General features: G+C 38.2%; 1 protein-coding gene and 1 pseudogene across 8 annotated transcripts in view; one reads left to right on the top strand and one right to left on the bottom strand.

Moving 5' to 3' along the window:
• PHF8 (PHD finger protein 8) overlaps nt 1–15,855 on the bottom strand; it is a 98,051-nt gene extending 82,196 nt beyond the window's left edge. For 2 of the 8 annotated variants that reach the window (XM_011383404.2, XM_011383409.2), the window contains exons 1-2: nt 15,192–15,851; nt 13,248–13,437 (exon numbers count right to left, since the gene is read on the bottom strand). In XM_011383404.2, coding sequence (XP_011381706.1) covers nt 13,248–13,437; nt 15,192–15,267 — 266 coding nt within the window. In that variant the 5' untranslated portion in view covers nt 15,268–15,851. Of the gene's footprint in view, nt 1–13,247; nt 13,438–14,336; nt 15,066–15,191 lie in introns of those variants that run through there. The other 6 variants (XM_023525027.1, XM_011383410.2, XM_011383406.2 and 3 more) reach the window with 6 other exon arrangements.
• A 922-nt stretch (nt 15,856–16,777) lies between these two features.
• Nucleotides 16,778–16,878, top strand: LOC111733076 (annotated as a pseudogene).

The following is a 16,878-nucleotide window of genomic DNA, read 5'->3' as shown; positions in this document are numbered from 1 at the left end:
AAAGAATCTTAAAAGTAGCACAAGAAAAGCAGTTAGTTACCTACAAGGAAGCTCCCATGAGACCGTCAGCTGATTTTTCAACACAAATTTTGTAGGCCAGAAGGGACTGGCATGAAATAATCAGAGTGATTAAAACAAGGACCTACAACCAAGATTACTCTGCTCAGCAAAGCTATCATTTAGAATCAAAAGTCACAGAAAGAGTTTCCCAGACCAGAAAAAGTTAAAGGGGTTCATCACCACTAAATCAGTATTACAAGAAATGTTAGAGGTACTTCTTTAAGAAGAAGAGAAAAAAGATAAAATATCAAAAATATGAATAATAAAAAGGCAATAACTACATATCTATTAACAATTACTTTAAGTGTAAGTAGATTGAATGCTCTATTCAAAAGATAGGGTGGCTGAATGGATAAGAAAACAAGATCCTTACATATGTTGTCTACAAGAGAAACTTCAGAATGAAAGACATATATAGACTAAATGTAAAGGAGTAGAAAAAGATATTTCATGAAAATGGAAACAAAAGAAAAAGCTGGAGTAGCAATATTTATACAGACAAAATAGACTTTAAAACAAAGGATATAACAAGAAACAAAGAAGGATCCAGTTATCCCACTTCTGGGTATTTATCTGAAGAAACCCAAAACACAACTTCAAAGGGACATGTGCATCCATATCTTCATTGCAGCATGATTTACTATAACCAAGATATGAATGCAATCTGGGTGTCCATCAGTGGATGAATGGATAAAGAAGAGGAGGTATATATATATACAATAGACTATTACTCAGACATGAAAAAGAATAAAATCTTGCCATTTGCAACAACATGGATGGAACGATAGGGTATTGCACTGAGTGGAATAAGTCAGACAGAGGAAGACAAATGCCATATGATTTCACTTATATGTGGAATCTAAAGAATAAAATAAACAAAACAAAACAAACAAATATAGAGAACATTTTGATGGTTGCCAGATGAGAGGGGGGTTAGAGAGATGGATGAAAAAGAGGAAGGCATTAAGAAGTACAAATGGTAGTTACAAAATAGTCATGGGGATGTACAGTATAGCATAAAGAATATAGTAAATGATACTGTAACTAGTATGTATAGTGTCACATGGGCACTAGATCTATTAGGGTGATCACTTTTAAGTTAAATGTCTAATCACCATATTGTACACCTGAAACATATAATATTGCATATCAATTGTAATTGAAAAAAATTTTAAATTACGAAAAAAAATAATTCTATTCACAATTGCATCAAAAATAAATAAAATATCTAGGAATAAATTTAACCAAGGCAGTAAAAGGCCTGTACTCAGAAAATTATAAGACACTGAAGATGGAAACTGAAGATACAAGTAAGTGTAAGCATATATGGTGCTCATGTGTAGGAAGAATTAACATCATTAAAATGTCCATACTACCCAAAGCAATCAACAGATTCTATGCAATCTCTATGAATATACCAATGCCATTTTTCACAGAACTAGAACGAACAATCCTAAAATTTAAATGGAGCCACAAAAGACCCCAAATAGCCATGGCAATCTTGAAAAAGAAGAACAAAGTCAGAAGTATCACACTACCTGATATTAAACTATACTACAAGGCTATAGCAATCAAAACAGCATGGTACAGGCATAAAAATAGACACATTGATTAGTGAAATAGAATAGACAGCCCAGAAATAAACTCACATCTGTATGGTCAATTAATCTATGACAAAGGAGGCAAGAATACACAATGGAGGTAAAGACAGTCTATTCAATAAATGGTGTTCAAATTCACTAGCTATACAGGAAATGCAAATTAAAACCACAGTGAGATACCACGTCACACCTATAAGAATGGCTATTGTCATAAAACAAGAAATAACGTGTTGGAGAAGATGTAGAGAAAAAGCTACCCTTGTATACTGATGGTGGGAATGTAAATTGGTATAGCCACTATGGAAAACGATATGGAGGTTCCTCAAAAAACTAAGAATAGAGCTGCCATATGACCCAGCAGTCCCTCTTCTGGGCATCTACGCCCAAAATTTGAAAATATTTATTCATAAAGATATATGTACCCCCTTGTTCACTGCAGCATTATAAATGGTAGCCAAGACATGGAAACAACCTAAGTGTCCTTTGATAGATGACTGGATAAATAAGATGTGGTACATATACACAATGGAATACTACTCAGCCATGAGAAAAGATGAAGTACTGCCATTTGTGACAACATGGATGGATCTTTTGGATATCATGCTAACAAAATAAGTTAGGTGGAAAAGGACAAGAATCACAGGATTTCACTCATATGTGAGATATAAAACAGAAAGCAACGAATGAACAAACAAAATAAATTCATAGACACAGACAACAGTGTGGTGGTTACCAGAGGGGAAGAGGGATAGGGGGAGGCTGAAGAGGGTAAAGGGAATCAAATATATGGTGACGAAAGGAGACTAGACTTTGGGTGGTGAGCACAAAATGCAATATACAGATGATAGATTATAGAATTATACACTTTGAATTTATATAATGTTATTAACCAATGCCACCTCCATAAATTTAATATTAAAAATTACCATACAAAAACTCAGTAGCATTTCTATACACTAACAACAAATTATCTGAAAAAAAAAATAAAGTGATCCCATTTACAATATTATCAAAAAGTATAAAACAGTTAGGAATCAGTTTAACCAAGGAAGTAAAAGATCTCTACACTGAACTAAAAGACACCAATGAAAGAAGTTGAAGAAGAAACAAGGAAATGGAAAGATATCTTGTGTTCATTGATTGGAAGAAATAATATTGTTAAAATGTCCATACTACCCAAAGCCATCTACAGATTCAATGCAATCCTTATCAATATTTCAGTAGCAATTTTTACGGAAGTAGAAAAAACAATCTTAAAATTTTTATGTAACCACAAAAGACCTGGAATAGCCAAAGCAATTCTAAGAAAGAACAAAGTGCAAAGCATCACACTTTCTGATTTCAAACTATTGTACTCAAAACAGTATGGTACTGGCATAAAAAAAGACACACAAACCAACAGAACAGTATCGAGATGCTCAAAAGTAAACCCATGCATACATGGTTAACTTTTATTTGACAAGGCAGCCAAAATAGTCAATGAAGAAAATACAATCTCTTCAATAAACAAGGCTGGAAAAATTGGATATTCACACGTAAAAGAATGAAACTAGACCCCTAACTTAACACTATTCATAAAAATTAACTCAAAATGCATTAAAGACTTAAATATAAGACTCGAAACCATGAAACTCCTAGAAGAAAACATAGGAAAAAGTTCCTCAACATGGGTCTTGGCAATGATTTTTGAACTATGGAAACTTAAAGCACAAGGAACAAAACCAGAAATAAATAAAATAAAAAAATAAATAAAAAATTTAGTTTGCATCAAACTAAAAAGCTAAACAGCAGAAAATAATCAACAAAATGAAAAGGCAACCTATAGAATGGAAGAATATATCTGAAAATCATACATTGGATAAGGGGTTAAAATTCAAAATATATAAAGCTCATACAACTCAATAGCAAAACAATCCAATTTAAAAATTGAGCAAAGGAACTGAATAGACATTTTTACAAAAACATATAATCAGTCAACAGATACATGAAAAAGTTCTCAATGTCGCTAATTATCAGGGAAATGCAAAGCAAAACCAAAATAAGATACTACTTCACATTTGTTAGAATGGCTATCATCAAAAAGACAAGAGATAAGTATTGGTGAGGACCTGGAGAAAAAGGAACTCTGTACACTGTTGGTGTGATTGTAAATTGGTGCAGCCACTATTGAAAACCGTATGAGGTTCCTCAAAACATTAAAAACTACCATATGAACCAGTGATTCCACTTCTGGGTATATACCTGAAGGAAACAAAATCACTACGTCAAAGAGATACCTGTATGTCTGTGTTCATTGTAGCATTATTTATAACTAAGGTCATGGAAACAACCTGTCCATTGAAAGATGAATGGATAAAGAAAATGTGGTACAAACACAAACATGTGTGCGTGCGTGCATGCACGCACACGCACGCACACACGCACGCACGCGCACACACACACACACTATTCAGCCATAAAAAAGGAGGAAATCCTGCCATTTGTGACAACCTGGATGAATCTCGAGGGCATTATACTAAGTGGAATAAGTCAGATAGAAAGACAAATACTGTATGATCTCACTTACATGTGGAATCTTAAAAAGCACATGGACACCTCAAATTCACAGCAAAAATGATCAGATTTGTGGTTACTGGAGGTGGGAGGGGGAAATAGGATGAAGGCGATGAAAGGTACAAATTTCCAGTTATAAAAAGTTCTGGGAATGTAATGTACAACACGATGACTATAGTTAACACTGCTGTACGGTATATTTGAAAGTTGCTGAGAGTAAATCCTAAAAGTTTTCATCACAGGAATAAATTTTTTTTGTATCTATATGCGATGATGGATGTTAAATTAACTAAACTTATTGTGGTAATCATTTCACAATATGTATAAGTCAAATCATTATATTGTACACCTTAAATTTATACAGTGTTGTATGTTAATTATATCTCAAAATTGAAAGAAAAAAAGAGAATAGATTTAAAAAAAAATAACAGAGCTTCAACAATCAGACTAAAACAAAAGACAAACTCAAAGAAATCCACACTGAAAAAGAGCACAGTCAAACTCTTGAACACAAAAGACAAAGGATACATTTTGAAGACAGTGAAAGAGAAATGACACATTACCTAAAGAAAAACACCAATTCAAATGACAGAAGACCTCTCATCAGAAAACACAGAAACCAAAAGTAGCACAATAGTTTTCAGTGCTGAAATAAATGAACTAGAAACTGGAATTTGATATCAAACAAAAAGATCCTTCAGGAATTCAAGGGAAATCAATACATTCTCATATGAAGAAAAACTAAGTATGTGTTGCTAGCAGACTTATTCTAGAAGAATGGCTAAAGGAAGCTCTCTAAACTGAAAGGAAATGATAAAAGAAGGAGATAAAAGAGAGAACAGGGAAAGATTAAAAACATGGGTAAATACAATATACTTTCCTTCTCGAGTTTTCTAAATCATGCTTGACAGTTGAAGCAAAAATGTTAAAACTGTCTCATGTGGTTCTCAATGTATGCAGAGGAAATATTTAAGATAATTATAAACAGAGGAACATAAAAGAATTAAAAGGGAAGTAAGTACTCTTCATTCAAACTGGTAAAATGTCAATACCAGTTGGTTGTGCTAAGTTATATATGTACAGGCATACCTCATTTTATTCCACTTCACTGTACCACCCTTCACAGATGTTATATTTTTTACAAAATTAAGGCAAGGCCCTCCATCAGCAAAAATGTTATGACTCACTTTATTGTGATATATGCTTTATTGTGGTGGTCTAGAACCAAATCTGCGATATCTCCAAGATATGCCTGTATTATGTTAACAACCTAGAGCAAGCAAAAGACTAAGCTTTTAGTATCCAAAAAGCTATACAAAGAGATACACTCAAAAACACTATATATCCATCCCTCGATTTACGCCGTATTTTTTTTATGTGAGTTTTTATACATGGTAAATATTCCTCCCATTTACACAGACTTTTTATACACAGTGTCCATTTACGTGGTCTCATTTTACACAGTTCTTTTTAATTTCCATTACTGGAGATTACTCTTTCTAAAAAACAACAGCTTAACTCAGCAACATACAAAGAACTAATACTTAGTAACACACAATTAATGATCTTCCTGTTAATTGGATAGCAAATAAAAAACATGGGTAACTACTTTTTTGCGGGGGGGGGATTGGTTTTACAAATGTTTTGCTGTAGAAGCTGAAAATTATATGAAGGAAAAATGTCTTCCTTTTAAAATACTTTTAAATAATGCACCTGGTCATCCACACAATTTAGAACATTCAAATACAAAAGTTGTATATTTTCCACCAAATACAACTTCCTTGATCCAAACTTTAGATCAAGGCATTATTTCCATCTTTAAGATTAATTATACTAAAAGGAATTTAGTATAATTCCTGAAGGGTCTTTTTGTTTGATATTTTTAATGATTTTTTAATAAACTTGAAGATAGTGAATCACAATTACAGAAGCCTGGAGTACACACAATTTTAAGTTGTATCAAGAATATTGCTTTAGCTTTGAGTGATATAAAACTGTCAACTTTAAATGCTTGCTGGAAAGCAATTTGGCCAGAAAAGTGTGTACCAGGGAATATAGTTCTAACAATTGAAGAGGGTTTAAACTGACATTATTAATTTATTAAATAAGTTTCAAAAAGAAGGCTCTGACAATTTAGATGTAGATGATATTAATGAATTACTGGTTGATCATGAATTAACTGATAATGAATTAATTCATGTACTACCTGAAGCCTATCCTGCTGATGAATATGGCAGTGACCTTGAAGCAGTTTCATTCACTGCAGAAAATATTTACAAAGCTCTTCAATTGGCCACAAAACTGGAAACTGCAATTCTAGATATTGATCCAAACATCCAATGAGCCTTAAAAAAAATGTTGCAGTGAATATTGAAGAATTTATGAAAACTTAGCAAAAGATGGGGTTGGAAAAAGATAATCTAAAAACATAAACATAAATACTAAAACCGAAGCAGTACTTCCAAATATTTCGACCAATGCAGATAGTGACTTTGTGCCAATTAAAAAGAGGTTGGTTGCTTTAGATTATAGTACAGACATCGACAGCAAATAAAATTTATTTTGATTTTTCTAAATTTTTATTAACATTATTTTGTGAAAATATGTGAAATAAATATTTTTATGACTTATATTGGTCTATTTCTTTAGCATTCTTTTCGTACTGGTTGCCTCTTTTTACGTGGTTTTCTTTCCTGTAAAAAAAAAAGACGTGTGGAACAGATAATCTCTGTAAATTGAGGGACAGGTGTACAGTAGTCCTCCCTTATCTGTGGGAACATGTTCCAAGGTCCCCAGTGGATGCATGAATAGTGCCAAATCTCAATCAACTTCAACTCCTCTGGAAATGCGGCCACAGTTTCTCCATTGGCAAATACAGCCTGTCCAGTAATTTTTATATTTTTCAGTCTAAACCTATTCTTGACTCTGTGTAGCCATCCCTTACTTGCAGTAAATGGCTTAGCATCACTTGTTTCAGGGGACCCCTTACTGAAATCGCTGTATCATTCAATGCTTTCTGGCACAACACGTTGCCATCAGTTGAAACATGTTTTCTGTTCACGTCTTCCACGCACAAAATTAATGCCATTTCCATTTTAACTAAGCACTTAGCATAAACTGTGGCCATAACTTTTGCAGTCTGAGGTGTGACGGCAAAACTAGCATGATTTTCTTTCTCCTTCTTCACAATTTCACAGATAGAAGATTCATTCGCACCATAGATATTAGCAACCTCAGCATACAATTTTTTTTCTTTCCTTATCAAGTTGAAAACTTTAACCTTTTTCACTTAAAAGAAGCACTTTATGGCTTCTCTTTGGCATATCTGAATTGCCAGCATCACTACTCTTGTGCTTTGGGGCCATTATCAAGTGAAATAAGGGTTACTTGAACATAAGCCCTGCAATACCGCGACAGCCTATCTTATAATCTAGATGGCAGTAAGTGACTAACTGGCAGGTAGTACATACAGCGTGGATACACTGGACAAAGGGATGATTCACATCTCAGGAGGGATGGAGCAGAGCAGAGTGAGATTTCATCATGCTAGTCATAATGATGTGCAATTTAAAACTAATGAATTGTTTCCTTCTGGAATCTTCCATTTAATATTTTCAGACCTGGTTGACCTTGGGTAACTGAAACCGCAGAAAGCAAAACCGCAGATAAAGGGGGACTACTGTAGATATGACAAAATGGAATTTTAGAGAAAAGGTATAAGTAACACACAGGAAGGCAAAAGAGAAAGAAAACAAAAAATAAAATGACAGACTTATTTTATTTATATCTAACATATCAATAATTACGGGTTGTATAAAAGGCCTAAATATACCAATTAAAAGAGATGGGCAGAGTGAATAAAAATAATGCCAAACTATATGCTGTCTATAAGAAACTCGCTTCATACATAATGATGTAAAGTGAAAGTAAAGAGACAGAAAAAGATATGCCATACAACCTTTATTCAAAAGAAAGCAGGAGTGACTATATTAATGGCTACATTAATTTTAAATAAAGCAGATTTTCATGCAAAGAAAATTACCAAAGACAGAGAAGGATATTACATAATAATAACAGGGTCAATCCACCAAGACATAGCAATCCTAAATGCATATGGGTCAAACAACAAAGCTGCAAAATGTAAAGCAACGAATGACAGAACTGAAAGGAAAAACAGACAAATTAATAATTATAGCTGGACATTTCAACACTTCGTCAACAACTAACTGAACAACTAGATATAAAATCAACAAGGACAGAAAAGACATCAGCAACACTATCAACCAACGGGGGTAAATCGACATTTATAGAAAATTCCACCCAACAAAAGCAAGATATACATTCTTTCTGAGTGACCATGGAACATTAAGACAGACCATATCCTGGGCCATAAAACAAACCTCAAAAAATGTAAAGGAATCGAAAGCATACAATGTATCTTCTCTGACCACTATGGAACCAAACCATAAATCAATAACAAAATGATAATAAGAAAATCTACAAATACTTGGAAACTAAACACACTTCTATATAATTCATAGGTCAAACACGAAGCCTCTAAGGAAATTAAAATTTACTTTACAATGAACTACATGAAAAGGAAAACATATCAAAAATTGTGAGACAGTTAAATCAGTACTAGGAGGGAAATTAATAGCACTGAATGCTTACATTAGAAAACAGGAACAGTCTCGAATCAATTACCTAAGCTTTCATTCTCCAGAAATTAGGTAAAGAGAAGCAAAATAAATCCAGGCAAGCAGAAGAAAGGAAATAATAAAGTGCATGAATCAATGAAATTGAAAATAGAAAGATGGTAGAGAAAATCAATGAAACAAAGCACTTGTTCTTTGAAGAGATCAATAAAACTGACAAACCTCAAGGAAGTCTAACAAAGAAAAAGAGAGAGAAGACGCCCAGCCTGCAGATATCAAAAGAATAATAAGGGAATACTTTAATAACTTAGATGAATTGGATAAATTCCTTGGAAAGTAGAAAGTATCACAGCATACCCAATATAAAATAGATCATTTGAATAGTCCTAAGACTATTAAATCATTTGAGTTCATAATTTTTAAGTTCCTCTAAAGATTAAATAAAGATAATTAGGCAAAGTGTTTAGCATAGTGACTGGCACATTAGCTAATGCGCCATAAACAAGGGCCACTACCATTTTATTTAAATCATCACAACAACTCTCAGGGAAATTGAGACTTCAGAGATGAAATCCTTTGCTAAAATGTAACAGAATCAGAATTTGAACCTAGATATAAAGCCAGTGCCATTTCTTCGAGTTTACAGTTCATACAACAGTTATCCCCTTGTGCTAATACTTCCTTTATTGATAGGAAAACTATAAAGGGGTGTTTTCACCAGATTCCCAGACATCAATAAATGCTTGCCAACTAACTTTTGCCGCCATTGTAGAAAAATGATTCTCAAAAGTTACAGTGCATCAGAATCCACCTGTTTGTTAAAATATAAATTGCTGCGTTCTAGCCCAAGAATTTGCATTTTTAACAAATTCCCAGTTAATAAACCACATTTTGAGAACCATGTACAGTAATTAATTTGTTAGCCCACCAATCCCCCAACATCAAATGCTGTCACATTCCACAGAAAGAGAAGGAACTGACACAGAATAATGCCCTAAAACAGTGGTTCTGAAGGTGGCTCCCACTCACCCACTGTATCAGAAACCCTGTAGGTAGAGCCTATCTATCTTGTCTTTTAATAGGTCTTCTAAGTAATTCTGATGCACACGAAAGTTTAAGAACCACTGCTTTACAAATCAAAGTGTTTTGCAAAACCCCAGCCCTTTAAAGTAGGGGGAATGGAGCTTACCATCTTTTTTCCACTTTTGGGAACTTAGCCTCTGGAGCCAGGAAATTCTAAATTTAAATCTAGACTCAGAAAGAAGTTGAATCTCCATGAATTTCTAATTCTCCCAAGCAAAATGAAATAGTCACCTTCCTTGCTATAATCTTTCCAGGAAGAAACTTGGAATTATTAATCCCTAACTGGACTTTAAGAAATCTAGCCTCTGGAAGTCATCAGAGATGTGAGCAGATTTATATCACCTACCTGTGGGCCTAACTATGGTGAGCAACCATGGAAAGTCCATGGTATTTAGTAATTTTTAATCATGAAGTACAAACTTAAATGGAGCTCTGGGAGCCTGGTGCATGTGTATGAGCAATCACTGAGTAAGCAAGAGCAGCCACCCACCAAGGACCTCATTCTCAGCTGGCCTCCTTGTTCCTTGGCAGCCCATACAGAGGAGCATGAGAAAAGATAAAAACTTGGTCTCTTTCATAGAAAAAAAAATTAAGACAGCCAACTTGTGTCATGGTGTCCACAAACAACAAGATTCACTACAGAAATGTGATTGAGGAGGGGCCTGGCTCATAAACCATTTCTATTTCTATATTTGTAAATTTGGAATTCTTAAAGGCCTCAGTGGTGTTCCTTCTAAATATCAAGTCTCTATTGTGCAAAGATGTTCACTACAATGGTTTTTTTTGTTGTTGTTGTTTTAACTAGCACCCACATCAAAATACAAAACATTTCCAGAACCCCCAGATTCCCTCACATCACATTATTTATTACATAAAAAAAGTAGAGATAACAAAAGCATCCAACCACAGAGGAAATGACCAAGTAACTGAGGACACATATATACAGTGGGATATCAGAAATCAGGTTTAGATGAATATTTAACGACCTGGTAAAATACATTATAATGTTAAGTAGGAATAAAAGTCAGGTTATAAAGTAGTATTCATAATACAATCCCATGTTGTAAAAATACATGTTTATATTCTAAGTCAAATGACGGGAGTTAATGCAACAAAAAATGTGACAGTGGATTGTGCTAGATAGTAGACTCATAGGTTATTTTTATTTCCTTCTTTATTCTTTTTCTGTATTTTCTACAATGAGCACGTTTCACCTATATAATCAGGAAAAATTTAAACATTATTTTAAAAATAAATATCTAATTTTCAGGGGTTGGTATGGATTGAGATAATTCATGCAAAATCCTGTCATAGGGCCTAGCATATAGTAAGCACTGAGGAAGCATTTGTTTCTGTTTCCTGTTCCCAGACTGTGGAGTTAGGGTCTCTATATTGTGGGCGAGAGTTCACTTTCCAGGTTTGAACCTACACACTTCCCACACAATCCAAAGTAAGGGCCACAGGGAATAGCTCTTTTCAAGAAAACTCATCTGTTCATTGAAAAATGTAAGGGGTATGGGGAAAGGGTGAATTAGGTAAAGGGGGTCGAATATATGGTAATAGAAGGAAACTAGACTTTTGATGGTGAGCACACAATAGAGTATACAGATACAGAATTATGATGTTGTACAGCTGAAATTTATATCATGTTATTAGCCAATGTTACCTCAATAAATTTAATTTAAAAATGTACTCAGCATCTATCACATGTTTAGCAATTGAACTAGGTTCTGGGGATACCAAAAAATAAAACGATGACATCTCTGCCCTCAGGTATCTCTGGCTGATGAGTGACACAGATGTAACTATGATGATGAAATAATTACTTTCAATAAGGATGTACACAAAGTGCAATGAGAAGCCAGAGGAAGGCCTTTTACAGAGAAGGTATGCTATAAGTTGTAAAAGGGAGGACATTAGTGGGAATAGCATGTGTAAAGACAAAGAGTCACAAAGGAGTATAAAATTTTCCCAGAACTATAAGCAGTTCAGTTTTGCTGGGACAAGAGAGGAGGAGTGGTGGGAAATGAGACTGAACAAGTAGACCGCGAAAGGTCTTGTCTGTCATGCAAAGACTGAATTTTATTCTGTAGGGGAACCACTAAAAGAATCTTAAGCAGAGGAGTGACTTGATCAGCACTAGCAAAGATACTGGAAATCCTGAAAGACATCTTAATCCCCACTTATTTCCAGGGGAAAGGAAAAGGCCCTACCCTCTAGGTCTGTCCCCTCTGAAATGAAATAACAGGAGGCAATAAAAAGAACCCTGCACCTGGCACACAGTGAATACTCAATAAAGATTAGTTGAATATGAATTTGGATGTGCTGCATGAGGCAGTCCCTGCTAAGAGCAGAATTTTAGCAGCACCAGCACCTTCAGTTTAGTCTTGGGTGTGGTAACAGGAACAGCTCCTTTGGAAGGGACTAGTGATAACTTAAAATTCTAGAATCTAACAACATGCAACAGGAGAAAGGTGCCATATACTGTTTTGTTGTCCTTCAATGTACAAATCTCTCTCATGGTATTCTTTCTATAGCTGGGATTTAAGTCCCAATAATGGGATAATATTAGTTTTATTCTACACACTAACCTCTCTGGAATCCTGGGTGACAGGTGCTTATGTGCACACATGGCAAACTGGAAGGAATTCATTAGTGGTTTTAGTCCTGTTTTACCAAATATCTCTTCTGCTTAATTCGTTTTAGTTAGATGGTTCTGCAGATAAATACTATGGAAATAAAAATATTACTGCATCTGCATTTCTGCCTCCATTTACTGAGTGCATGCAAAACGCTTTAAATAATCAGGAAGAATGTATTAGATATATTTAATAAGTGAAAACAATGAGGCTCAGAGAGGCAAAGCAACTTGCCCAAGGTCACTCTGATAGTAAGGTGCAAACCACAACTCAAATCCATGTTTGCTGGACCCAACTATCTCAAAATTGCAATATTGTCTCTTCCAAAGCCAGAGTCTGAGACAAAAGACAAAACTGATACTTAGTAGCTGGGAAAAAAATACTTTCTAAATTAAAAAAAAAATTTTCAAAAGAAGGGTGTACATATAACATATATATGGGAAAAGAGAAAAATAAGAAAAATCTGAAGCCAATGTCAACTAGGCCCTAGTCTATAAGAAGGGATGGAGTAACCTAGGGCTGGGAGGTGGGTTGGAGTTAATTCTCAGGGAGTGAGGGGAAAAAAGTTTCTGACTGGGAACCTAAAACAGAGCTGAGAAAGAAGCGAGTGAGCACCTGGCCACTGCACCCTGTGGCACCTGGCCTGCCTTCCTTACCTGCCATGAAACCAGTCCTGGCACATGTCACACTCGATCATGAAACGGGTCACATCGTAAGGCAGCCGGCAGAGGCAATACACCGGCACCGAGGCCATCTTCTCCTGGTCTTGCAGCGTTCTGCCGCGGGCCAGGTTCGCAATGTCCAGGGGAGCGGGAGGCGGCAGCACGCGTCCTTCCTGGAGGATGGCTGGGCACAAACACTTTTTATAGTGAATCATTTCCACCAGGGTACCAACCCTCACTTCACGAATGGGGAGTTACCGCGCCCGGGATGCAACACTGCTGGTGTGGCTGTAGGGGGCAATCGGAGAAAGTCCACCCGCCTCCAGAATTCCTTTAACAAATAAAGAACGGCGCTCTGCCGTCGAGGCTTTTTTTCTCCCTCCCTACCTTCTTTAGCCTTCAGAGTCAGTAAGAACTTTCCGAGCTTCAAGGAAATATCTGACTCCTTTAAAGAAGCTTCTTTAATTCCTCACTGCACCCTCTCTTTGCTCGCAACCTTGCTTCCCAAGGCGCTCTTTATTATGACGCAAGCCCTAGCCTCAAGAATGAGGCTAGGGGAGCTCAGCTAAAGCCCCTTCTCTCTCCCTCCAAATAGGGGCAACTGGAGAGAGATGAGGGGTCCCTGAATGTGGGCTCAGATTACTCGCAAATCTCTTCAGTGCCTTCAGGAACAAGACAGAGGCGCCCAACTCAAATCACAGTTCTGGGGGTCATGTTCTGAGAACTCACCCAATCATTCCACCCCCGACCAGTCGGGAGCCTCATCACCCCGACCACTGAAATAAATCTCAATTGCAAAACTCATTAGCTCGTTCTCTACTTCAAACATGACCGGGTTCTCATCGCGCCCCTGAAACTATCTCTTCAAAAACGATCTCTTCAAAATTCCCTGAAACTGACGAGAATTTCCTCACACAACTGCAACTGAGCAAGGATTTGTTTTCTTCCCACCGCTCGGAAACTGGCAGGCATCTCCTCATAGCCCCCTCAAACTGACGAGGGCTTCCCTGTTCTTCCGAACTGACCGGAATCTCCTCTTAGATCTTGAAACTGACAGGAATATCCTTGCAGCCTGAAACTTACAAGAATCTCTTCACACCTCCCAAACTGACAGGAACCTCCTCACACTCCCAACCTGACAAGAATGTCTTCGATCCTCAGCCCTACAAGGACCTCCGCATCCACAAAGCTGCAGGGATTCCTCCCGCCCGCAGAGCTCAGTCCCACCGACGCACCGGCAGCCGGGCTCGCTCCTGAGCAGCTCGGCGCCTCGCTCAGCCGAGGCTCGTCTGGCAGTTCTGGCCCCACCAGCGGCGCGCGCCGAATTCTGGGATCGTCACAGCAACGCCGCGAACCTCGCTCGCCGGCCCCTAAGACCACCCGTTGGGTCGCGCGGCCCTGGTTGCCAGGCTGTTTCCGGGCAGCTTTCCTCACAGCTCTGCCCCGGACCAGGCGCTAGGGCCTACTGGAGACCGCGGATCGGGCCTAGTCTGGCGGACGCCGGGAGACCGGGCGAGCGGCGTTGTCGCTGGGCCGGCAAGAGCTCGCCGCGAGCAAACCAACGAGGAAGGAGAGGAACCGGCGGCCAGGTCGGAGGAAAATGGCCCGAAAAGTCGCCGGGAGAAGCCTGGTAGCGGTGGTAGGCAATTCGGAGTAGTCAATAAAGTTTATTCAAAACAACGAGGAAGTTGAGGCGGAGAGGGGAGGAGAAATATGGTGTAAACAGCTACCATATTGAGAGTGGCGAAGCTGCCTCAAGGAGGCGATCCGACCGCCATCTTATGAGGGCCGGGCACACCGAGACCCCACGACAGAGGCGGGGAAGAGCGGGCCGCTGGCTACCGCGAGACGTCATCCGAGCGAGGCACCGCCTTGAGACGGTGGAGGTAGGGGGAGCCGGGGGGCGGGGGGGGGACCGGGGGAGGAGGACTCGTCTACCTTTAGACCAGCTCGTCTCCTCTAGGAGCCCAATGGGTGCTGAGAACCTTGAGCCCGGAGGCGGGGAAGCCGCCATCTTAGACGAGGCGGTTGCTTGGCTCCATTTTGAGTGGGGCCAGAACCGTCTCAGGCTTCATTCCCTTCTAGGCAAGCAGGGAGTTAAGCATCAACCACCACCAATAAGCACACTCCTCCCAGCCGCTCCTCCTATGAGAGGAGGTGTACTCTGACTGCAAACTACAAAATGAAGAAGAGGCGGGGTGTTCGCCGCGGCTACCGTTCAGTGAGCTTCTTTGCGGTCTAAGCTCTTTTCACACGATCTCCGAGTCGTGTATTCTTCACCCTGTAAGGGAAGCTCTGTTATTATCCCCAAAACAGCACACGGGCTTAGAAACGACTGCCGTTTCAGAGCCGGGAAGTTGAACCTTTGCACCCTCTACTACCCCCCGGCATTCTGTGCAACATCCTTCGTTCCTTCTTAAAGCTTCTGTCAACTTCCTAGCTCGAAACTCTCCTTTCTGACCCTACTGCTTCGCTTCAGTTCAGTTCAGATACAGTTCGACGATTTCCCTGCATATGTCCCACGATTTTCTGACTCCAGCCTGGGGGTGGGGTGGGAGAAGAGGTTGAGTGAATGGAACGCCACACACCTGCTTCAAGATGGCGCTGGCTTTCTCAGGCGTTATAGAATGTTCTCTAGGACTCTTCTATTTTCTTAAAGGGTCCCACCGCTTTAAAAAAGAAAATGGTTGTGTACCTGTTTCCTAAGTAATGGTGCGTTCGGCCCTGAGGGTACAATGATGGAAAAAGGGACTCTGCCCTGGGAAATTGCAAGCCAGTGCAGGACACAGGCTTGCAAGTCAACAATTGGAATACAACGTCCAGTAAGCACACGGATACCTCTTGTAGAGTGCAAAATAAAGCTAAACAAGTGTCTCAGCAGCTCCTTGCTGCTGTCAAAGAAGATTTCTAGGCGATTTGGAGGATTCTAAAAGTTCACTAAATTAACAGTGTAGATAAAAGGATCAACATGTACAAATGCATGGAGGCATATGCGGAAACATTTGAAAAAAGAATTTGAATATTAGATTTTATCTTTTAAGCAGTAACAAGAGCAAGAGCAGCTGTCACATTTGTGTTTTAGGCAGAGGAAAATCCAGTTTTAGTGGGACCTGAAGCTTATGTGTTTGTGAGGTGGGACTTCTTTAAGAATATAGACTTGTAGTTACAAAATTAGATTCAGAGGTAGACAGAGTGTTTCTAGAAGCCATTCCTATACCTGGGTAATAACTATAAATAGAAGTGATATAGACCACATGTAAATGTATCAAACCCAAATTAAATGTATCCCCCAAATCAACTTCCACTTAACTAGATCTCAAAAATGTCTGAGGCAGCTTCAGCACCACCTAATACAAGGGAATATGTGACCAGGGAAACTGTCAGAGGAAAGGGACAGCAGTTTTAACCAACTATGGTTTAAATACATTTTACAAACTTTACAAAACATATGACCATGTGACCATATGGCAAGTGACAGGCCCTGTAACTTAAGCTTTCGTAGTTTCAAAAGGAGACAGGAGAGTGTTCACTTTGGCAGAATATATATTAAAATTGGAAAGACAAAAAATTACCATGTCCCCTACACATGGATGACATGCAAATTCATGAAGTTAATAAAAAAGGC

The sequence above is a fragment of the Pteropus vampyrus genome, unplaced genomic scaffold (genome assembly GCF_000151845.1).
Source record: "Pteropus vampyrus isolate Shadow unplaced genomic scaffold, Pvam_2.0 Scaffold518, whole genome shotgun sequence".
Classification (NCBI taxonomy): domain Eukaryota; kingdom Metazoa; phylum Chordata; class Mammalia; order Chiroptera; family Pteropodidae; genus Pteropus; species Pteropus vampyrus.
Note: the sequence above shows the minus strand (reverse complement) of the source record. Positions and strands in the feature narration are given on the sequence as shown.